The sequence below is a fragment of the Myripristis murdjan genome, chromosome 4, assembly GCF_902150065.1.
Source record: "Myripristis murdjan chromosome 4, fMyrMur1.1, whole genome shotgun sequence".
Lineage (NCBI taxonomy): Eukaryota > Metazoa > Chordata > Actinopteri > Holocentriformes > Holocentridae > Myripristis > Myripristis murdjan.
Genome location: NC_043983.1, coordinates 6,714,933 through 6,739,936, shown reverse-complemented (window position 1 = coordinate 6,739,936; position 25,004 = coordinate 6,714,933). Strand labels below are relative to the sequence as shown.

Genomic DNA, 25,004 nt, shown 5'->3' with positions numbered 1-25,004 from the left:
GCCTCCCGACGCAAAGCAGCGAGCACTACAGGTGCAGCCGCTCATCTGCGTTGCCACGGCACTCTCATTAGAGTTTGTTAACAGTACAGGTGTGGTGGTAATTGTCTCTCATGACTCCGACACACCCCGACTGCACACACACACACACAAATGCGCGCGCACACCCACACAAACAGCAAATGTGAGCACATTGAGAGGAACTTGCACACAAATATATAGTATAGCTCAGCATTACAGGGGAAGCAGGCGCTGATTAATAGAGCGGAGCAGCGGGGAATAGTGCGGGGCTGCAGGCTGACCGACGGCTTGTCACCGGGGTCATTTGAAAGACAATGGGATCGGAGCCAGTGCGGACAGGCTATTGTGGAGGGAGACAAGGAGGTCACTTTTAGTTAGGCTGCACGGTGACCCAACCTGGCCACAGCGCGGCCTCAGGGAATACACTCTGCTGTTCAACTCATAACACTTCACATTCACTCACACACATGCTTTCTCTTTCTTTCTTTCTTTCTTTCTTTCATGGCCTCTCTGGGTCTCTACACCCAAAAGGAAAAGCAGAGAATTTCCATATCTTGCATATATGTCCATCTTCAATACTAGAAGATGGAAATTTGCCTTTAAAAAACACTGGAAAATGAGTAATCTTAACCTATTATGGACAATGAGGGTTTGCATGGTGGTCATACTGCAACAACACCAACGATAACTGACTTTTCTGTGGCACACTTTGTATGCCGCAGTGTTCATCTGTTACTCATTTTTACCTTCTGAATAATTAAAGCCAAAGTTCTTCCAGACTTGTGATTTAAAATGTGGAGGTGCAGCATGAATCTCTGAGCTTTTCCTCTCGGTCTTTAATTTCTGTGATGATCCAGAAGTAAATGTTTATTTGAACAGGACCGCAGTACCGCAATCTGTTGCATTCTGAGCAGCAAAAAAAAATAACAACAAAGTATCGATTCAGAGTCAGCATGGTGATATTAAAATCGTATATATGTTTGGTTTGCATTTTTATATATGCAACACATGACAACATTTCTTTGGTATAAGGGCATAATTGGGGTCTAATTATCTTAGATTTCTGTATGGGTGTTTTTTGTTTTTGTTTTTTTCATTTAACTACATTTTTTTTAACTTTCATTCTGCCTCTTTGCTTCTGCACATAGGGTCAGTATAGTGTATGTGGTAATGCACAGCTGAACAACACAAACAGTGCACACACCTCATCCAGCACAGCCTCAGCCTCCTCCTCGCTTTTGCCAGGAAATCTGATCCTCATGGCGGTGAGTGCAGCCAGGCTCTGTCGCACCAGCTCTGCCTCTTGCTCCTTACTCCTCAGGTTTAGCACCGGATCACCCTACAAGCATGTGCGTGTGCACACACACACACACACACACACACACACACACACACACACACACACACACACACACACACACACATTTAAAGGGGCGAAGATTGAGGAGCATACAGCTGAAACAAGTAGACATTAATAAAAGAAGAAGTTTCATGCTACACTCCAGTATCATCATACCACACGTATTATTTATCTATTTATTTAAACCTTCATGTCATGTTTCATTTTATACTTTTTTCTCTTCCTTTTGTATTGTACCCTGCACCCTGCGCATCTTTCCTTTTTTAAACATAGATAGATAGATAGATAGATAGATAGATAGATAGATAGATGCTGTCATAAATATTATTAGCTATGTATTTAAATTCCATTAATATTATTGGCTATGTGTTTGTTAATGCCCCAATATGACTGAGATTGAAAAGACAAATTTCCCCCAGGTGGACACTAAAGTTGACCTTTTTTATCTTATAGATAGATAGATAGATAGATAGATAGAAAGAGAGAGAGACACACAGAGAGAGAGAGAGAGAGAGAGAGAGAGAGATGTACATTTTATTCCATTCCTTCAGACACCATGACCATTTTTTTTTTCATTTGTGTGACCACAGTAGTAATTAAAAATCTGGCAGTCAAAGCAATATTCTATCCACTTGAGCACTGTGTGTGGTGTGGCTGTGCGTGTGTGTGCATGTGTCTCTGTGTTAGATTGCCCGGATAAAAAACGATTTGATCAGCCTCCAAAAATCCCAAATCCCAGAAATCAATCATTGATCATCCTGCTGTCACACAGCACGGAGTGGCGCCTGTAACATGCAGCTGTAAAGACATTACTTCCTCAAAATATTGTTTTATCACAAGCTCCTGCAAGCAACTAATTGTCAGACAGCATGCTGTTTTTCTAATGGTCAGGCCTGATGTACAAGTGAAACAAGCAAAAAAACTCCAACAGCAATGTGCTCTTATGTATTGAATTACCACAACAGAGATGCTCTCACTGGTGAAATTACATCCAGTTTGTTCTTTTTTTTTTTTTTTTTGTAAAAGGCAAATATTTATTAATCTCAATGGAACTGGGTGTGCCAGTGGTTTAGTTGGTCGGGAAAAAATAAAAACATTGACATTGTACATGTGTGTGTATGCATGCGACATTGTATGTGTGTACGTGTATATGGGCGAGTGTGAAGTGACAATCAAGGACCCAGCTGTGTGCTCTCGGTGGCCTTTGTCACTTTTAACATATTCCACTCAATTCTACTCCTCACACATAAAGTATGCCATTTCATTCCACTTCCCTCGCACTTTAACCAAAGGTTACCAGCATACTTTTCTCAGCTTGTGAAGAAGGAAAGTGAATGGAGGAGGCAGGCGGAAAGCAACAGATGGCGACATAATAGGAGAGCATTGTCCTGGGCTACAGTACGTCTATACAATGTTGAGGGTTAGCGGCTTTAAAAGCGTCCAAATGCCCTTGGTACTGTATGCTCCACGGGAGGGGAAAAAGCAAAGGGGGGGAAAAAACGCAAGATAAGTAAAGTAGAAGTACACTGACAGAGCAGGAAAATGTGTGTGTCATACATGGGTCAAATAGCATTTGAGGAAGTTCTTAACGCTTATTTCAACCTGCTTGGAGTAGCAGATCAGCAGGGATTGCCACAGTGGATAATACAACAAGAGCCACGAACTTTAAGACTATCTGACAGTTTAATGTACTTTTCAGACAGTGACAACTTATCTGACACACTCTAAACTGTTGTGATGAGTTCAACCCCACTCTGTGTGTTTGTGTGTGTGTGTGTGTGTGCGTCTCACCATGTTAGAATGGATGGTCCCCAGGCTGTTGCTGTGGGGAACACGGTAGGCGGAGCCACTGCGGCTCAGCGAATGGGAGCGTAGCGAGGCCGAGCTGGGCCGAACCAGGGGCGTAGCCATCGGAATGGCGGTAGACGGCTTGGCCGACAACGTCCGCACCTCGCTGGGTGACGTCAGGGAGGAGATGGAGCGCGGGCAGGAGATGGAGCGTCTGATTGGCCCGGAGAGCGTCGGAGAGGCGCACGGGGCGGGGCTGGGTTTGAGAGGCTTGACTGGAGGTTTCCAGTGAACCCGACCTGCAGAGAGAGACGGGGGATGAAGGATTTGAAGGATTTGAAGTTATGACCTACATAAAGACCAGCCAATGAGAAGAATTGATGTTTTTTTTTTTTCTTCTTTCTTTTTTCTTCTTTTTCTTCGTTTGCCTTGTCCGTCATCCTGTCTCCTTCTCCCAATCACAGTCAAGCTCGCATTTCTGCTTTCCATCCATTGGCGGGTGGCTTTGGACACGAAGTGTGGAATTAAAACTCTCACAAACACACTCTGGCACCGTGGCCTAGTGGCCCTGTGTGTGTGTGTGTGTGTGTGAGTTATTAAGGTCTGCAGCATGTGTGTCAGTAGTCCGGCCTGGCTGCTCTCTTTGCGGGATGGATTAAAGAGCGCAGACCCTCCAGACGCTTGCTGTCTCTCTCACACACCTACACATTCATACACAAGCATATGCACGCGCACGAGCACACACAGAAACACATGGAAAGTGTGGTTGAAAACCCACATTGAAACTCTCCATCACCCTTGAACCTCCTCCAGCTTGTCCACCAGCCAGTGTATTAATGTGCGTGTCTATGTGTTTATATGTGATGTGTGGGTCTGAAATCAAGTGTGTACTTGTGCACACACTTGAAAATACAAGGGTTTATATGTGCCTGTGTGTATGTGTGTGCGTGCGTGTGCTCGTGTGTGTGTGTGAGTGTGTGTGTGGCTGCCCCAGTTGCCAAATGAGCGCATTATGGGGCTTAGTACTAGCAGCCCCCTGGTGGCTTGGTACGGAGTCGGCTTTGGCAGTGCTGCTGTCTCTCTTGTGTAAATGTGCTTACACACACACACTCACACACACACACACACACACACACACAAAGATACAGTGTCCAAAAGCTGGGCCTAATCATGGCTTTGTCCCTCATTTTGTGGCAAATAGAAAAAAAAAAAAGCACATGCAAAGGTCCCTCTCTTTTGAGCGGAAAAAGCCGCCACGCATCGCACGGCGCAACCGGTGAATGTGTTCTTTCCGGCTCCAAGGTCGCCACGGAGACCTCTGTGAAGGCCGCCCTCTCTCACTTCAGAGAGCCGAGAGCGCGCCGACCAATGTGACTTCTGCCAATGCGGAAGAATGCTTGAGACTTATCACTCCCGGTGTGAAACAGAGAATATTTCAGGAAGATTTACTCAAGGAGCTTTCAAGGTAAACCACGAAAGGGCTCTTTTCTCGCTCCGCTCTCGCTTTCAATCTTTTTCCCTTTTTCTGTCTATCTGTGCCTCTTCCCTCTCCTTGTCCATTCTCCAAAACGGCACTTTTCTCTCCTCGAGTGCTTTCCGGTGCTTGACCATGAGTCGTCATCGCACGATCGAGACTGTGTGTGTGTACACGCGCATTCCCAGCTGTGCGGCTCTGGGGCTGCTTTTCTTAGGAACGGAGCGACAAAACAGCTGCACCCCCTGAATCGTGGCTGATCAGCGATCATACTGTGTGAACTTCATCAAAAATCCATGGAGACTGCCTCATTTTGTCTTTAGTGAGCCTCCCAAATATTTGGAAGATGATTAACATCTGTAATGTAGCCCTCATGCCACTATAATTGACTCTACTTCTTACGGATGTGCAAGTGTGTACATGTGTGTGCCACTCAAAATGAAAATCCCAGATATGTATATCAAATGTGCGTGTGTGTGGAAACGTGAAGAAGTATCTTAAAAGAATGATCTCAAAAATGTGTGAGTACATGTGAAGTGAGGGGTAAGGAGGAGCAAGAAAACAAGAAAGAAGTAGAAAAAGAAAGTGAACACTGAGAAACAAAATACAGAAAAAACAGCGAGTGAAGTGATTCTCAACAGAGAGAGGGTCAGATCCCCACTGGCTTCATAATAAAGACATTCCTCCACACTTTTTTTTACATCCTGTTGCATTACCCGAGCGCTCGGCTGAGCTCTTTTCCTTGCTGTCCCCAAGGTCGTAAGAAACTTTCTTCTCCCTCTTCTCTCCTCCTCCTCCTCCTCCTCCTCCACCGACTCTCCTCCTCTCTTCCTCCTCATCCTCTGAAGAGGAACAGGAGTTATCGGCGCTGCTGCCACTGCTGAAGTCGGCCAGGTAGTCCGGTCGCTGCCGCCTCGGTGTCTGGCCACTCTCTGGCATGGAGGTTAGAGGCTGGCAAGGACACACACACACACACACACAGGTATAAGACACATATCATGTACATGAGACGCACACATTCAGTTCATATAAAACATAAAATTACAACATAGAAAATACATGTAACACAGACATGCAAAGGAGACTTTTAAATTTTTAGATACAAACACTAAGGAGAGAGACATGAAAACACATATTCTGCTTTCTTATGAGGAACCTCCATTAATTTAATTCATACTCTAACCCTAACCTTCGTCCTCACCACAACATTCTTAATCTTACCCCTGACCTCAACCTGAACCTAATCCTAAATCTAATTTTCACCCAAATCCAAGGCCTAACCCTTAACTTTTAACTGGCCCCTTGAAGGAACCTTCAAAATGACCTCACTAGGAAAAAATGCCATCCTCGCGAAGGTCTAAAACTCAGACTAGTTCTCACAAGTATAACAACATAAGTACACAAACCGCAGCACACACGCACACGTACACACAAACACACACACAGGCAGACAGTGAGATGACTGTCAACCCCCCTCAGCCTCGCCTCACCCTCAGCCCACTGCCATCTGTCACTGGGAGACCTAGAGGTGACACAACCGTCCATGTGCACGCCTGTTGTGTATGTTTGCATGAAAGAACGCGTGCATACATGCGCGTGCAAATGTGTTCTTTTCTAGGGCTGCTGCTTATTGTGAGTAAGAACATGACTGACTTATTAACGAGAACAAAACTTGACCTGCCGGCTCAATTAAAAGAAAAACAATCTCTCACAACTTGTTCATATTTGATAACCTCGGTAAATGATACCAATTAATAGATATGTACAAACAGTATTTGATATTTGTGTATATTCTGAACTACTGTGATATTTACAGCAGTTATGGACTTTTTTTCCACTTATGACTACACTACACATGGGCTTTCATTTCAACTTTTGGAGCACTGACTTGTACACAACTCCCTCCTTCAGTCATTGAGAGGCCATCACAAATCTGACACTGTTTTTCCACCAATGAGAACGAGGTGGGACTACGAGCAGACTGATGTCAGTCAGTATTCACTGTATTAAACAGAGAGAAACCATCTCTCAAGTACACCTGTAGCGCTTGAACTCAGACCCTCTAGTCCTATCATTTCTTTCATAAGGAATATCCATTCAAAGGCTTTTTTTTTTATTATTTTTTTTTAACATCTTAAAGAAGTGTTGGGAGCCAGCGGGTTGTGGCTTCACCCTGTGAAAGCTAATTCAAGCATCAGCAAACATTTCAAACTCAGCCAGCCTCTCAATCTTGCATGCATAAAATCATGACTCACTCGCTGCTTCTGCCCTTAAAAACACATTCAAATACGAAAACACAAATAAAGCCATGCAAAAAACTGAACTAGCTAAGTATCACAATATTATTTTTAGCAATACTGTATTGATTCTCTCGTCCCTTGTACTGACATGTATAGTTTATACACTTTTGATACTGCTTTTGATGTTGTGACATTATCGCTTTAGTGCCCTGTGTTAAGAAAATGCATTGCAGCCTTATCAATACCCAGTGGTACACCCAATGAAAAAAGAAAAAAAAAAAAAAAAAAAAAGTATGAATGTCTATTTCACATCCTGGAAGGGGACATATTGTTAGCATTAATAAAGCATTCACACATCTGTTATTCAGCGGTTTGCCCGGGCAGCGCTGTCAGGCCCACCAAAATTAATGGGCAGGAAGTGATCACAGGGCTTACACAGTGACCGCAGGGTACTTGTTGGGGAGAGAGATGGAGGAGGATAGAGGGACAGAGATTAAATATATGAGAGGAGAGAACTAAGAAGAAGAAAGGGGACATTAGATAGATGGGAAGAGATACAAAAAAGAAGGGCAGAGAGAGAGAGAGAGAGAGAGAGAGAGAAAGACGAGGTTCGGAATAGATGGAGAAAAAGAGGGCAGAGAGAAAAAGAGACAATGAGCATATGGGGAAAGAGAAAGAAAGACAGGGAGAGAGGGGGAGAGACACTGAACAGATGACGGGAGAGAGAGAGAGAAAGGGAAATAAAGAAAGAAAGAAAAATGAACTGAAAGAACCAAAGAGCAAAAATTGAGTCAAGTTGGAGTGATGGAGGAAAACGAGGCTATGGGGTGAGCTGAGGAGACTGTGGGAGATGAAGAGAGAGGTGGGGGAAAGAGGGGGGAGACCACAAGAAACAACTGCGATAACAGCGCATATCATAATTGGAGAGGGAGGAATTAAAATGACAGGCAAACAGGATAAAGAGAATGACTGAAGAAGAGGAAGCAAGGCCAGAAGGCACTTGCTAGCTCTCCCTCTGTGGCACACTTTTTCACCACTTTGCTTCCCTCCTTCCTTCCTCGCCTGCTTGTTCTCTCCCTCTGAACAGTTGCTTCCTTCAGAATCCTTCCTCTAATCGCTTCGCTTCACTCCTCTCTTCTCGCTCTCGTACACTCGTTGGTTCACTTTCACCAGATGGCTCATGAGTACTACACCCCAAGGAGTGAATCTATCCATCAGAGCTCTCGCTCTCTCTTTCCCCGGCGCGCGCTCTCTCTGTCTCTCACCGTACACTCGGCAACGTCGAAACTGACGGGGCCCAAATTAATTTGGACAACAGTGATTGTGTCTGAACGAGTTCTCATTCCAGCAAAGGCCTCTCTAATGCAGCACTGAACTGCCCTGTCGAGTCCCTAACACACTCTTTGAGTGTTCCAGCCAATTTAGCCCTCGAGTGAGGGATGGATGTAGATGTGCGGAAAGAGAAAGGGACAGAGAGGTGGAGGGAGGGTGGAGGGAAGAGAAGCAAGGTGATGGAGGGAGTAATGTGCTGTCGTGGGAAATTGAGGGGGCGTCTAGGTGTATATGACAGACCGAGAGGGAGAAAGAGAGAGAGAGATAGACAGAGTGAGAGATAGCGCGGAGAGAGGGAGAGAGACAGCATGACAGCTGTCCCCTAAGGGAGCTGGGCCTTTTCTTTGGGCCTCTTTCTTATTCTTTTCTTTCTCCCCTATACCGCCCCCCCCTCCACTTTATTTTTCTGAATCACGTCCTAGGTGCTTTCTCTGGGCGTTAGCTCCAGGCATCTGCCTACCTGCCTCCCCCTCCCTCTTTCACTCTTTCTCTCTTTCTGACACTCTTCCTCAGGTTTTTTCTTAGTTCCCTTGAGGCGCTTGCTCCCCTTTCTCCCTCTCTCACCCACCTTAGGGCCTCGTTGCCTGGAGGATTTGCCCATCAGCTTTTCGTCGTCCAGTTCACACTGTTCCAACAGATCCAGGATGTCCTCCTCCTGCACACCGACACAGACACCAACAGGAAAGTCATTGAGCAAATGAGAAACTGTCAAACGTGCCCATTTTGGATCAATAAAGAAACAATAAAGAAGCAAAGAGCAAGAGGATAATCAAATCCTCATGATAGATATATTGACCACAAGGATTCCTTCCATTTTTCACATCGCTCATGACTTTGAAGAAACAAAACAAGAAACTTCAATGATTCAAAAACAAAAGGTGAGGAGGAAGGGGGGTGGCAAAGTTTGACTTCACAGTGGCACTGGAATCGGTGCCATATCCAGGGGCTAGAAAAAAGGCCCTGGCTGAACATGTATTACTCTTTGGCAGTGCTGATAGAGGCTGAATTTGGAAAAGGCAGCATGATAGCCATAGCCAATAAGCTGGGGCCCTTGCCATTTGGCCAGAGCTGAAATGCAGGCAAAGGTGATTAATGTTGCTTTGCGGTTAGGGCATAACAAGCTCCCACTTGCCGTTCAAATACAGATGAAAAGTGATTGTTTTCTCTCAGATTAACCATCAAGCTGCTTTCTGGGGTCTGCTAAAAGGTCACTGTGCCCCTGGCTCTGTGTCCATTTTGGTGTGTGTGAGCAAGCGTGGGTGTGCACATGTACGTGTGTATACTACACTCCATACATTAGCATATTCTCATGTGTGAGTCTGCCCATCAAAGTGTGTGTGTGTGTGGGTTTGTGCATGTGTGGGTTCACACACAGTTTGGGGGCTTATGTTTTATTTTCTGAGCGAGTGGGTTTTGTGTGTATGTATGCACGCACATGTATGTGACTGCACGTTCATTATATGTGTGTGCGCTTGTGTGTTTACGGATATGTATGCCAGAGTTGTGCTGGCACGATCTAAGCTCCTGATCCTGGCCTGAGCAGCCAGCCGAGCTAGCCTCACAGCATGGATGGCGAGCATTAGCTCATATAGGCTCTGAGCAACATGTACATATGGCACTTCCTGCCTCGTATTTGCCCAATTCTTTCTCCTCGACTTTCTGCCATCTCGCCCTCTGTTGCTCTTTCCGTTTCTCCATGCCTAGATGTTGGCACTGTTACAGATACACATGGAGAAGCAGAAAAAAAATAAACAAGCCAGCAGAGTACACACTTGTAGATTCCCATCAAAACCACACATTTTAAGCTGGTAAAATAAATCACACCTAGATCGAGACTAGAGAGGAGAAAATTATTTAGATCACTTGTATTTTCCAACGCAATGCAGAAAAATATTGTCTTCTTAAATATGTATATGTACGTCTACATCATTACACATAGTTTGTTGTATTAAGTTTTTTTGGTCATGTGGAGTTACAGGGCTGCAAAGTAACTCTCTGCTACATTTGGCCCTATGACTGTAGCTGCTAATGGATTCTAAATGATGAAGGAAAAAAAGATCACTATAATTTACACTGATAAGCTGTTACATAAACATCACTTCCTTCCCTGTGTCTGAATCACTGCCTTACACAATAATTTTATGCGCAGCAATTCATTTAGATGGGATCAGACATTTTAATACACAGTATTTCCTGCTAAATAAATCATTCAGGTGTTCAGGGGAACACTAAATATTTATTAACTTGGTAATTATTTTTTTTAAAAAACTGAGAAAACATAAGTACCTCCCATTGTTTTCAAAAAGTGGTTTACAAACTACAAGCGAGCACAGCACAAGTCTGCCAACTTCACAGCTTTTCACGAGTTGAATGCTTCCCCACCCACAATGGTTTAAAAGCCATTACCTTGTTAAATTGTACTGAAGCAGATTGTATGAATGTTTTGACATGTTTTTATGGAAGGGGAGGAAATTGAACTTGACATACATATAAAAATTTCAGATGAACTGAAAGCAATTCTTTTTTTTTTTTTTTTGCCCCTGTAAGTAAAGGCGTTCACAACGCAGTGAGTGAGCGTATGTTAAATGATGCAGTTCTATAAGTCGGTGAAAGCCCTTATTTTGCGATTACTTACTGCAAATGGTTGCCTGCAGCCTGCACTAAAATGTCTGTACCAACGGGCTTACTCACTGTAAGTGACACAAACTACAACTTCACACAGTAACTGACACCATGGGGCTGTTTTGAGGTTCTCAGTTGGTTTGCTTCGACACAAACTGCAGTTGCAACAGATGCTTTTCAATGTCAGTGTGCCAACAATATCCACAGTTACTGCTGTTCAGTATCTAAAAACTAAAAGCTTTGTTTCATTTGTGCTTTCCTGCTCATCAGTGGTTCGACATTCCACGTATCTTTCCCACAACACCTTTCTCCACGTTTCCCTGATTTGTTTTTTTCTGACTACTTATCCAGGCTTCCTTCAGATGCTCATTTCTTTCAGTGGCTCTCCTCTACTAACCTCAAGTCATCGTGATTTATAAAGTGCTTCTTTCAAATCCAAGTCTGTCACAGTGCTTTGCAAACAAAAGTGACAAGACACAAAAATGCAGTTGAAAATAAAGAGAACTATCTTTCTTAGCATCTTGACATCTTTTCAATGACTATTTCCTTCTCACATCTTCCGCTCCTCTCTACTTAAACACTCAACATTCATCTCCAGCCTCTCCTCTCTCCCCTTTCTCCTGTAACCCTGCGTGGTATGGAAATCCACTTCTCTCTTTCTCAAAGTCTCTTCATACCTTTACCTTCAAAGCTTGCTGAAGCTACAGCCCTCCTAGTACCAGAGAGGCTTTGGCATTTATATGCATACAACGGCTTCCTCCCCTGTATAAACATGCACATATCTCAAAGTATGGCCACACAAAAGTCTGCAAGGGCTTGTGTGTGCGCAGAAAGCCTGTGCATTCATGTGTATATGTTCAAGTGTGTGTCCCTGCATCTTTGTTGTAACCTGTGGGTAATTCGCTGGTGGCAAAGCGCATTCAAACGTGTGGGGCAACTCATCAGCTCTGAAAAGGCTCTTCTGTTTAAACACAAAGAGCGCTCACAAGTCAAATCTACAGAGCCGCAACCAACTTTGAGAGAGAGGGAGACGGAGACAGAGGAAGAATTAGAAAGGGGGCGAGGGAAAGTGAAAAGAGAGTGTGGAAAGAAACAAAAATGAGATTATTGTGTGGGATTTGGCTTGTTTTTCAAACCTCATGTTCACAGCTAGATAAATACTTGTGGAGAGAGAGAGCGAGTGAATGGCAGAAAGAGACAGAGAGAGAGAGAGAGAGAGAGAGGGAGATAGAGAAGGGAGGAAGGACACTGTCAGACGTTCTAACAAATACGAAGGACTGCAGCACGCTTTCCGCATTATTTGTGCATCCTTTTTTTCTGTCTGTGGGCAGAATCTAAATAGGAGATAGGTGTGTGTGTGTGTATGCATGAATGTGTGTGTGTCCGCAGGTTTCTGTGGCATGTGCTCATCCACAAGTGTCTGCATATTCCGTGTGTGTGTGTGTGCTTTGTGCGTAGGTGTCTTCAGGTTTCTGCGGTGTGTGAGTCCGTGTTTGTGCTTGTGCGTGTGTGTGTGTGTGTGCGCGTGACAGTCTGCCACTGAGGTACGTGCCTTCATTCGTTTCAGAGGATTATTCATTTCCTTTTGAAGTGAGGCGGCTCGCCCGGCGAGGAAGGTCTGAAAGGCGGCCGAGAGCAGGCTTTCATACTTCTCCAACAGCAGCTTGTCATCTGGGGGGTAAATACGTCTGTAGGCCGCAGAGACACACAGAGAGAGGGAAGCGAGGAGAGAGAAGGAGTGATGGAGGAGTGGAGAAAGACAAAGAGGGAGAGAAAGGGAGAGAGAGAGAACGGGCACGAGGAAGGAGGAGGGTCATCAAAGCAAGAGAAAGCGGGGGAAGGAGACGAGGAGCAGAAGGAGTGATGATGGAGGAGAGACAAAGAAAGAAAGAGAACACGGGCATCGGGGGTTTGGTGGAAAAAAAAAGGGACATGAGATGAGAGGAGGAGTGGAGGCAGAAAAAGAGGACGGGGGAGTTGTAAAGGAGAAAAGGAGAGAGCGAGGGAGAGGGAACGTGAAGGAGAGAAATGTGAGAGTGAGACCAGGCAGAGAGAGAGAGAGAGAGAGAGGGGATGCAGAGACGTAGAGACGGTGAAAGGGACAGAGAAAGAAAAATCGAGGGCGGTGAGAGAGAGAGAGGGAAGCAGCAAGAGAGATCGATGGAGAGGAGGCAGAGGAGAGAGAGGAGTGGACGGAGGGAGGCGCAGAGAGAGGTCGAGGCACAGCAGGTGAGCGGGGTAGATGGACAGAAACAAAGGGCGAGCAGGAGGGAGAGCAGGCGGAGAGACATTGTAAGTGTTTCAGCGGAAGGTGTGAAGTGGTGGAAAGGCAAAGGAAGGTGTGCGTGGCAAGAGTGAAGGTGGAAAAAAAATGATGGAGGAGGGAGCAAAGAGAAACACAGAGAGAGGAGGAGGCATTAATAGAGACCTTGAGTTATTAAAGGAATACTTAATCCCTCACTCTTACCATACAAACTTCAGCAAGGCTTTTAACATGGAGGTATGATGCACTGATATGCTACCCCCCTCTACACACACACACACTCATACACTCCTCATGCACTTTACTTCCACGTTCGTCCCCGCTAATGCACCAGTTCACGCCTTCCACATAGTTCTGCGCCCTCAAGACTAAACTAACAGCGCTCTGTGTTTATCTTTGGCCAAAGGGGGATTAGGAAAGCGAATAAACCTCCGCTTGGTTATCCTCTTAATACATCTGCCAAGTCCCCCCGAGTCATCGCTCCAGCCATCAAATCAAAACAATGACAGCACTTTAATCAAAACAAGCGCCGGTCGTCGCGGAGAAAGTGGAGAAACACTTTGGCATGTGCACGCACATATTTGGAGCCCGAGTGAATACAACGCCGTTTGACTCGTCGGGGATTTACAGGTCCACTGACACAAGTTTAGGTCTCCTTTTAAGTGCACACACGCACACACACACACACACAAATGGAAAGCTCAATGTGGTGTCTACACTTGCTGGCAATTTCAAGGTGCTATTGAGCTCTATTATGCATGATGGGCGAACATGAGAAGATACGGATCACTGAATAAACTGGACTTTCCTTCTGGCAATGTACTTAGTGTATGTTGTGATATGTAGTATACAGAACATATAATATTTATGATGGCAAAGTAGAAAGTTCACACGTCTGAGTGTATGATTTCAGCACAGGTGACCTGCTGAGCAAAGTTAAAAATTCCATTTTTGTCTACTTTTTTTTATTAACAAGCCTTTTTATTTTTTTTATTTTTATTATTTTTTTTTCAATCTGGCTTTTATTTTGAAGTAATGTCTCAGCCTTAGTTTTTTCAGTTTGATCACTGGCTTTTGTGTGTGTGTGTGTGTGTGTGTGTGTGTGTAGATGAAGAAACAGAAGGTATGGTATTATTATGTCCAATATGGTATAGATAATATAATAAAGATAACTAAATAAAAAATAAATAGATATAGATCTAATAGATATAAAAAATAAATAAAAAAATATATAAATAAAAAAGGAGAAAAATTATATATATACATATATATACATGCATGCATATATATATATATATATATATATATATATACACACACACACATACACGTTCATCATGAATATATACTTTTAATATTTTTCTGTTTTGATTTTTGTCGTGTAGTGGGTGGTCTTCAATGTCATTTCTTTCCTTCCCTAATTTAAACAACTAAATGATGTTTTCAATAAAATACATATTTATTCAGTTGTTTTTTTCTTGTTGTTTTTTTCATTTTGCCTTTATTATGCTGTAAAATGTAACATTAGTTTTGAAAAAAGGCTGAATAAAGTTTAAATGAGTTTAACATAATTATTATAATTATTATTATGCTGGAAGATTGTACAAAAAATGTCAGTATGGTGAGGAACAAGGAGGGAAGGGAGGGGGCACAAGAAAAAGGAGTTTAGTTGTTAAAAAAGTAAGAACTTATTCTAGTCAAAACTAGCTATTTTAAACTGTCGAACCCTGAATGTTGAGAAAATCATTACTCCACAAGTCAGGATGTTGGAATAAAAATAAATAAATAAGTACATTTTAAAAATGTGGTCACACTCAAAATGAACCAATTGTAAAATCACTTTGTTTCCTCCCTGGAACTGTCCTGTGAAGATTTTGTAACTGTGTCGCACTTTATCACTGCCTTTAAGGTGTATGAACCAGAATGTTCTCTTCTTCTTTTTGAGAGATTTGGAAAAGGTCCCTTCATAACAGCAGGATAAACTAAATGTTTATGATAAGATGGGAAAAGGGCCAAAATGCCAGTCCTCTGAGAACTACACACACGTCTTATCACTTGACTCAAAAGCGAAATATCAACAGTTTAATAGGGAGTGCTGACTGCTCCCGTTTTGGCCCACCACCTCCTTTGAACATATGGCCATTCAAGTTGAGGGTGACCTCAATAACATTTTTTCCCCAGTAAGATGTTCATAATGAGTCAGATTTTATTTCCACATTTTCCCAATCAGGCCAGAGTGAAAGCTGACATCCGTACTCCATTTTTTATTAGTTTAAAGCCAACCTTCAGTCTAGTCCACGTTATCTTTCAAGTCACTTTATCCTTTGGTTTTGTTAAAAAGCAAAATGGTGACAACCCGACGTAAGTTTCACCTAATAGCTGGGAAAGTAAGTTCATTAGTGGAACTACTCTAATGAGGAGCTGTGTTAATCAGACGCCAGTGCTGTGCCGGGACAGCATTCGAATGTTAAGAGGTCTTTATTAGGAGTGCTCCAGACAGACCTCAGCCTGTCTGATTGACTGTCTGACTGCCTGTCGGAGAAGAGGAGGGAGGTGACAGCACTTCATGCGGGCTGTGATCAGAATTCTGACTAGCCATTCAGTCAAGTGATGAGTCAAGAAGTCACTTAAGTGACAGAGAGGCTGTGGGGAGACAGTGAGAAGAGGTGGGTGAGCGTATGAGCCAATTGTGTAAGGGTGTGTGTGTGTTTGTGTGTGAGTGTGTGTGCATCTCCCTGCTTGCACATGTGTGTTTGCGCAATAGTGACGGAAAAAGTTGAAAGAAAGAAGAGAGAGAAAAGCAATACTTGGAAATATGTGTGTGTGTCTGTTAAGAGTGGAGAAAGAGAGAAAGAGAGGCAGGGAGAGCGACTAAGAGAGTGAAGGAACATTAACTATTTACAAGGGACAAGCGGCAAATCAGAAGTCGGTGTTGCTGAGTCATGCTCTAAGGTGGTATCTGCTCTGTCTGTGAGGTGACTATTAAAAATTGACATGCTGCATGTTTTCTAAGGTCTCAGCTAGAGCTCGAAGAGGAAAGAAAGGAGCTATAAGGGAAGAAGGAGAGGGAGTGTAGTCTGCAGTAGACAGACAACATATGCACAACATATATATATATATATATATATATATATATATATATATATATACACACAATATATGCAAACTTAACACTGTTTGCACATAGAGGATTAACAACTTGAACCTTGCAACTACATACTACCTCCATCTCCTTTTTTATCTTTCTTGCATGTTCTTCTGCTCATAACCCTTCTGTCTCACGCTCTCAAAACATTAGGCGTTCTCTTTGCCATGTTCTCTCCACAGCGGTATTATTTATCCTCCCGAGAGCCTGGCGCTCTGCAGATGACCCCAGAAATGTAAGCGGAGCTGGCACTGGTGTCCCTGCCTGTGTGCCTCTTCCTTACCTGTAGTTCCCCAGATGTTGCTTTTCATGCTCCTCCCTTGAGATCTGCTTGCGGACCTGTGCCAGCCGCTCTTTCTGGAAAGAGGGGGGATAAGAAACAGGAAAACGGAGTAAATCTTTCAAGTGAAAGTCACCCTTTACTCCCACCCAACCCTTAAACCTAAATCTGTGTTACACTGAGCAAAATTAATCATTCCTCTTTTAGAAAGTGAAAGGAATGAAGCTTTAAAAAGAGAGCAAAGAGGGAAAGGAAGAGTTGAAAAAGTCCCACCCATTACTGATTCATAATTCTGTTTTGTTCACCCACTCTATTGTATTAATGCATTATAAAGGTATAATTGTGGAGGTCAGTTGGTCAAATTTGACATCAAGCAGCAGGGAGGAGGTTCTCTCTAATTACAGGCACTGCAGTATCGCTGAGCACTGAGCGCCACGCACCTTCAATAGACCTCAGCCTTGTCTCACACTGCAGGTATAACAGCACTTAAAGTTGTGGTTGTGCCCTTTTTAAAATAGCACCTCTGCGCCATCCTTCCTTACTCCCACTGATTACTGCTGTAGCTGATCAAAAGGCTAATCAAGGGGGTGGGAAGCGTTAGGTACAAGGAGCTGCCACTTTCCACCCAGACGGACGCAGAAAGCTCCCCGACCCCTTCACATCAAAGAGCAAATAATTAAATGGTATGCTTGTCTCAGAAAACTTTCTCTTTTTTGATGCCAAGTAAGAAATATATGAAGCACTTTATGACTTTCTTCTATTTTTTCCCCCCTCACTTTTATCGTTTCAACCCTGAGGAAAGCCTGCCTGTGCCGCAGCGCATTGGTGCATTGTTTGGTCGTTTATTGAGATGAAATTGGCCAATAAAATAAGAATTCTAAATTTGTTCTTGCCTTGGAGGTTTGTGGTTTTTGGTTTTTCAGAGAATGATTCATGCTTTTACTAAATAAGAGCGAGCCAGTCTCTGATGAGCACTTCAAACCAAGACAGTGTTCTACCACTGGGCTCGTTTTGAGGTGGCCTACAAAGCTTAGAAGGTGGCTTATGACTTATGAAAGGGGCTTATGACTGGAAGGTCACATTTTCAGTCCCTAGACTGCTTTGGAAATCTGGGTGGCAAAATTAATGAGTATTGCTCTCCACTGTTGACCAGAGTCAGAGTGCATAAACTTTGTACATGAGTTTTAGCCTCCCAGATGCTCCAGTGCAGCTGGTCGGTGGACTGTGGCTGCACGGTCCATTTGTCTGACAAATTTAAAACAGAATCTTTTTCAGCAAATCTTGCCTTGATCAAAACAAGTAGGCTACAATTGTTTATTTGTACGTTTGTTTACGGCATACCAGCTCTTCTCTCCTTCGCTCCAGTGTGTGGCGCTGTTTCTCCCAGTCAGAAGAGGAGGCAGAGAGTTTCTTCATGGAGCCGTGTCCGTACAGCCGTCTCTGTGCCTCTGCCTTCTGCTGAGCCAGGTTTCGCTTCTTATCACTTGCCCTGGACAAAAAAAAAAAAAATTGTTTTTTTTTTTTTTTGTTTTTTTTTTTTTTTTTTACAACGCCATAGTGCATAGTACAGCCAAAATGATACCGTATGTTTAGGGCCGATATCAAAATCTAAGAATAAATAACTTCTGATAACAATAAATTGGCTGATATTTTTTCTACATGAAAAAAAACATATTAGCAGGAGAGAATCATCAAATAGTTGTAATAGAGATATGTCTTGATATTTTACAGTTGAACAGTAAACTTCTTAACTTCCAAACACAATCTGTACTACCATCTGCTCAGCTGTGATTCAACTCATGTGCGATACAAAATATTGCAAACACTGCAGTCTGCTGGACAAACCATTTAATGGTGACACTGTTTTAAAATGATCTCAAGTGCTTTTTACTACAATATGTACTCTTGTTTTTTTTTTTTTGTTTCATTGTTTGTTTGTTTCTTTTTTGCATATTGGCGAACATTTACTTCCATACTGATATATCTGTCATGAGCCAATATTGGCCAGTAGTATCAGTCATGATTTGGTGCATAAACAGAAATGTAAGGGAATGGGGGGACCAGAAAGAGGGGGGAGGAGACCAAGCAGGAATACAGATGTTAAAATTGATGTTTTCTCTCACTTCCTTCCAAGGCTCTCATGTTTTCCCGCATTTCAATATTTAATAAATCATCTTCATCTTGTCCTCTGCCACACATCGTTGCTATTGTTAAGAGACAAATGCATTGCCATCGAAATCAATTTGTCTTAACCCGTTTAAATAGTCCTTCCCCTTTCCACTGGTTCCTAGCTCAAACTTCACTCGTCAGTTCAGTGTAATGATGACACATTGCTCTTTCTGAATCCACACAAGGATTGTGGGAGGTGAAACATCTTGGGTACAGCGATTCCCAGTTCAAATTATGTGTACAGTAATCCAACTTTTACATAATTTTGTTGATGAGATGTGACTTGATAAAGAATGAATGCAATTCGTAAAAATTGATTTTCTTGAGTGCTGTAAATTGTGACAAAGTTTGACAGCACACAGGTCTCACTCTTAACTGATGGAACCGGAAAGATGATCATAGTGCTGCAATATTGTGGTTAAAAAAAAAAAAAAAAGACAAAAACACCTACTAATATAGACAGAGTGATACAGTCAAGACACAAACAAAACAGCAACACTCAGGATGAACAGGAGCAGACGGGCTAATTCTGAACAAGTGGGCAGTCGCGTGCTGGAGAAGGGGCAATTCATTTTAGTCAATCGCTGGCCCTTTAAATTGGATATTGAGTGCTGTTGGGGGGCCGAGGTTTGTCAATGTCCATGCTCGGACGGGTCTGAATTGATCCCGCGTTGATACAGTTGGTGTTGGGAGCCAAGCGGAGAGCCGGCCCCACCTCTACACCCCACCAAGCCCTCCCTTTAGGGAAGCGAAGCCATTACTATATAAGGAGAAAGTGAGCGGAGTGAAACAAAGCCCTCATTCACTCCAGCGTGAACATAAGCAGTTTGTCTGGTGGAAAGAGCTCCCCACCGCCTTTCAAGGCCCCCTAAGATTTATTTGTCACGAAATAATCAAATCTCCCCTTTTAATCTGTGGGAACACAGCAAACATCAGCCATGAAACAAATCATTCTGATAAGGGATTTGTTTGTGTCGACTGAAGCCAGGCGGGAGGGTGGAGGGAGTTTTTATGTAGGGTGGCTGCGCTGCGTAGCACACATGGCCACTATAGATCTATGGTGGTGCATGCATTTGATCCTATATGTGTGTGTTTTGTGTTTTTTTTTTTTTTGCATGTGTGCGTGTGTGTGTGTGACTATATTTAGAGCCGTGAGAGGAGGATAAGCACAGAGAGAGAAACAGAGATCTAGAGGTCTGGTCGAAGATTATCAATCAGCGGAGTCACTGTAGCCAAGGGACAGAAAAACACAGACACACACACACACAAAGTACATATACACATGGAGGAAAACAAACACACCCACAGCACACAATGGACAAAAATGGACACAGCAAATAGTAAGCACATAAACACACAGATCACATACAGAACAGTAAACACTCCAATGCAGGCAGCATAAGCTACAGTACAATTGAACAACATCCAAACAGACATAAACACACGCGCACACACACACACACACAAAAACACACACTCACACACGCATTGTACTTGATTGAAGGACGCAGAAAGAGCACAATGGAGAGGCAATAGCTTTGTAGTTTGGCCATTCTTTTCCTCGCAGCAACGCCAACCCGCACGTCTACAAGGACGTCGGGTTTTTGTCCGAAGCGAAAACCTGATAAACAAATGCTCGACCATCTCCTGTGACATCAGTCTGAGGCTAAAACAAGGTATCGGCCGAACGGTGCCATTCATCAAAGTAATTCTGAAGTTTTCAGGGTTGCCGAACGCACACACACACACAAAAATAATAAAATTTAAAAAACATGGGGGAATCGATCTGGCTCTTTAAACATTCAGGACCTTGTAAAATAAAGTTTGATGTGAGCTTTGCCTGCCTCTGTACTTGAAAGTTAATGGGCCTCTAGAGGAATTTCATCTGTGCCTGTCTGTACACATGTGTGTGTGGGTGTGTGTGTGTGTGTATGACTGTGGAACAGTACCTAATGTTGAGCAGTTTGAGAGCGTTGAGCAGCACTCCCTTCTTCACGTCGTAATCAATCTTCTGATCAGTCCCAAAACTCGGAGCTCTGTTGATCTACCGGAGAAGAGAGGAGAGAAAAACAGTGAGAGAATACTCTATTTTTCTCTTTCTTTGACTCTTTTGTGTTTTCCCCTTTTTTCTCAAGTCAGTAGAGACAAATGCGATGCAATTACAAGAGTGGATTTAGGGCATCTTTAAAAAAAAAAAAAAAAAAAGAAGAAGAGATCTGTTCCTACAAAAAGGAGAGAACGAAGGAGAGGAGGAGCTGAGAAGACACAGGGACAGTGGGGAGTTTTTTTTTGTTTGTTTGTTTTTTTCTTTTTTGCTTTAAAGGACACCTCAGGACTCTTGGCCTTTGCCTGGGCATGAATCTTGCCTGGCATTGATGTGTGTATGCTTGTGCATGTACATGAGCCTACATCCGTGTGTGCAAGCGCGTGTGTGTATATGCTTGTGTGTTAGGTTAAGCTGTCACCACATAACTGACCCTGCCCTGTTGAGCCGCAACCACAGAGAGCGGCACATGACTTTGTAACCTACTTACGCCCCCCCTCGCACGTCCTGCGTGCGACAGCCAGTCTGTGCCAACACCCACTGACACGACCACGGCCACATATCTCTTTGTGAGCATCACCGAATTATAACAGCTTAATGCCACCATATGCAGCCAAGAGCACTCGGAGAAAGTCGGTGGAACCCGGGGTAGAATAAGCCACCTCTGATTTGAGGTGCAAAAGCTGGCGTCGCCCAGGGAGAAATCTAAGAGCAGCGCAGCTCTCTTAAAAGAGTGATTTCCAGCGTTGGTGCAAGGTATTCAGATATCAATTATAATACCTGACACGACAAAATCAATTCTTCCTTTTTTCTCTTTGTTATGCTCCCTGTGTCTCTCTCCCCAGGTGGTAAAGAGATTGTGTGAGACAACAAAAGGGCCAGTGAATGGAAGAGGAGGAAAGGATGAAGGGAGGCTGAGGGGAGGGTGAAGAGGGCTGGCAGCCCTGATTGGATTGCTTTCTGCCTAAGAGGTGAGTTCAAATGACAGTGCAACAGACACCCGCCTAGAGGTTGGCTCAGGTTGAAAACCCTGAGCGCTGAGATAACACAGGTCGCCTGGTGGGCCGAATGCTCAAATCACATATTTCCTTTTTGCGGGTAGGAACAATGGTATGGATGGTGCAGACTGGTGTCAGTCCATTTGTAATAGGTTTAATAAAGGTGTGCCGGGGCGTATGTGTATGAGCACACATGTCCATCATGAATAATTCAACAGCCCCGAGTTTAAACACAGAGAGAGATATCCGACTTAAAGGTGCAACCTGAATCGCTGGGCTCCAATCTTATTTCCCGTGGTAACCTTAATCTGCGATTCAAATGGTATTTTGGCACAACTTCATCCGATATCAAGGTGGCCAGAATACTGAGAAGCAAAAATCTAATAATCCAGTTGGGACCTGTGTGGGACACAATACTGACAGGATGAGATTTTTTTTTGTGTGTTTTCAATGTAGGTACTCCCTGGGAAAGATGAAAATACATGCGTGTCTGGTATAAGGCATACATAATTTCAGACTGGCACTGAGTCACTATTAACTCTTGTCTGAAGATATTTGTACACTCCCCACTTGATTTATTTAATTTTTTCTTGTTTCAGTAAGGCTTTATCTGTAAGTAATCGTTTGGCAGCTCAATGCCATTCTCTCTTGTCTACTTTACTGTTTTGATTTGAGTGTATGTGTGTGTGTGTGTGTGTGTGTGTTTTTGGAATTTGCTTCTCTATGAACTGGTTTATAATTCATGACAAAGACCATGTGCTAAAACGTGTCTGTTTTTATGATCAAAATTGCTGCTGAGTGTTTCTGGAATTTCCTCTTTCCCAGTAGCCTTAATCTGCAGTCAGAAGGAGTTTTTGTGTCAGCAACAGTATTCCTCCTGCTCCTATCTTCCTTCACCAAAAAAAAGCAGCTGGATACAGTAGAACACATTGAAGCTGCACAACAGCCAATCACAAGTCATGAACTAAATCACAAAGCGCTGCTGAGCCAATCACAGGTCTCACAGCGGATCATAAAATCCGTTCTATCTGCCAATCAGGAGTCCAGTTGCAGGTCGCAGGACACCAGAAGAGGCCAATGAGAAAACAGCTCAGCATGCAACATCAGGCAAATTGAAACAGTGATGATTTGAGGCTGAAAATGAGCAACAAAGCCCTAAAGCTCCTTCACAGGAAAGAGAGAGATGTGGAAAGCTTCTCAAGGGTTGCAGGGCTAACTCTCACACACTCCGTGTCTCCTTTCTCCTTCGCCTGGGCTAGCCTTTGCTAATCCTGACACAAAGGTGCTTACTGGTGTGTGGCAGACTTGAGAACGTTGCCGTGAGATAATATTTACATCACAAGCAGGGCCCTGAGGACTGACCGAACCTGACTGTGTACTGTATTGCCCAAAGTAAAGGGTTTATGACTGACTTGTTTGAATCGAGCAAAAAGGCTAGAAAATATGGGCAGGATAAAGTGGATCAGTGAAGCTGTCCACTGTCCTTGAGCAAGGCACTTAAACCCTACACTTGTTGTGGAGCTGTTCATTGGCCAAGAGGCGGTTGTGATACAAAGGAACTCCCAAGTGTAAGTGTGAAGCGGGGCATAGCTGAAAAAGAGCATAAGAGCTCAAGAGACCTCAGCCCGAGCTGTAGCTGGCTACGTTAACCTGAGCTCGCTCTCTAACCTGCTCTGAGCCCACTGGGCGCTGCTAACCTGGGTCTTGTCGACTAGTTCAGAGCATAGATCCCCGAGCACCGCAAGGGAACTCCAAAATCTACGGCACTGGGTGTGTATGCATGTGTGTGAGTGTGTATTTGCATCCACGCGTGTGTTTTTCTACACAGCAACCATTTACACTGCAAAAATGCAAAATCTTACCAAGATTATTTGTCTTATTTCAAGTCAAAAATGTCTTATTTCTAGTCAAAATATCTCATTACACTTAAAATAAGACATGATCACCTCAGAAGTAACTTGTTTTTAGACAATTGTCTCTTGTTTCAAGTGAAAATTTGCTTGAAACAAGTGAAAATTTGCTTGTTTCATTGGCAAAATTTGTTTCTTGTTTCTAGCTAATTTTCACTTATTTCAAGTGAATTTTCACTTTTTCCACTGGCAAATTTTGCCAATGAAACAAGCAAATTTTCACTTGAAACAAGTGAAAATTGTCTAAAAACAATTTACTTCTGAGGTGATCATGTCTTTTTTTAAGTGTAATGAGATATTTTGACTAGAAATAAGACATTTTTGACTTGAAATAAGACAAATAATCTTGGTAAGATTTTGAGTTTTTGCAGTGTATCAGAAGGAGGGGAGGGGTAGGTGATGAATGTCTTCCAGAGCAAAAAGGAGAAAAGAAACAAGAGAGCCTATCCAGCTCTTTCACTCAATGGAGTGACGCCTACAATACATTCCTCTGTGTGCCGGGAAGGACAGAAGTACACTTCCACCTACAGTACCACTTACCTAAGGAGAAAAAAAAAAGAAAGAAACACACACTACAAAAGAAAAGGAGGGAAAGGGTCTGTTTTCATTTATAGCACTCCCTGATATGACAGCCACAATGAAAAGAGTATGGCTTTAGAGTGCCGTAGCCTATAGGTAACAGCCAGACTGGCAGTGATCCTGGCGACGCTTTTTCTCGTTGCTTGTCTTCATTTCTCAGTTTGATTTGTGGTGTCAAACTGTCACGGGGTAGACTGGCATCGCAGCACTCGCTGTCTCTCTTTGCTCCCCCTCAATCTTTCAACTCTCTCCTTTTACTCTCCGCCTGTCGTACTCTTCTTCTGTTTTCGTTCTCTTCCCACTCCGTCTCTCACCGCCTCTCAGTTCTTTCTCTCTCTCTCTCTGGTCACTCATTCCCCCTACACTGGTATTTCTTGCTATCCCTCACTCTCTGGTCGTTACCTCTGTCATTCGTTTTTCTCCCCGTCTTTCCGTGTTCTCCTTTTCGTCTCTGGTGGAAGGAAGTTGGGCCAGTCTGGTCCTAATGAACCCCCGCAGGCTCCCAAACCCCCCGCTCTGATTTCCTTAAGTGACTCTGGCAGGGTCTTAAAGGAGCCCATGTCAGATGAAAAGATTAGAAATTCCTCTCTACTCCCGCTCCGGCCCGGCATCACACCGACGTCTCCCAAATTTCAAATCAATCAAACATCAGAATGTGCATGCAGGAAAAGGAGCATGTCAGTCTGTAATTTTGCACAGAGCAGGTTTTTCCTCATTGTATCATCCAATTACACATGCCAAGATCAGAGAATGAGCTGCAGAGCACCAGCACGCACAGGACA

General features: G+C 43.5%; 1 protein-coding gene across 1 annotated transcript in view; it reads right to left on the bottom strand.

Annotated features, from left to right (window-relative positions):
- Positions 1 to 25,004, bottom strand: part of ttll7 (tubulin tyrosine ligase-like family, member 7) — a 69,397-nt gene that overhangs the window by 15,808 nt on the left and 28,585 nt on the right. The window contains exons 9-16 of the mRNA XM_030048997.1: positions 20,641 to 20,735; positions 17,864 to 18,011; positions 16,526 to 16,599; positions 12,387 to 12,522; positions 8,781 to 8,867; positions 5,357 to 5,591; positions 3,170 to 3,465; positions 1,223 to 1,357 (exon numbers count right to left, since the gene is read on the bottom strand). Coding sequence (XP_029904857.1) covers positions 1,223 to 1,357; positions 3,170 to 3,465; positions 5,357 to 5,591; positions 8,781 to 8,867; positions 12,387 to 12,522; positions 16,526 to 16,599; positions 17,864 to 18,011; positions 20,641 to 20,735 — 1,206 coding nt within the window. The remainder of the gene's footprint in view (positions 1 to 1,222; positions 1,358 to 3,169; positions 3,466 to 5,356; positions 5,592 to 8,780; positions 8,868 to 12,386; positions 12,523 to 16,525; positions 16,600 to 17,863; positions 18,012 to 20,640; positions 20,736 to 25,004) is intronic.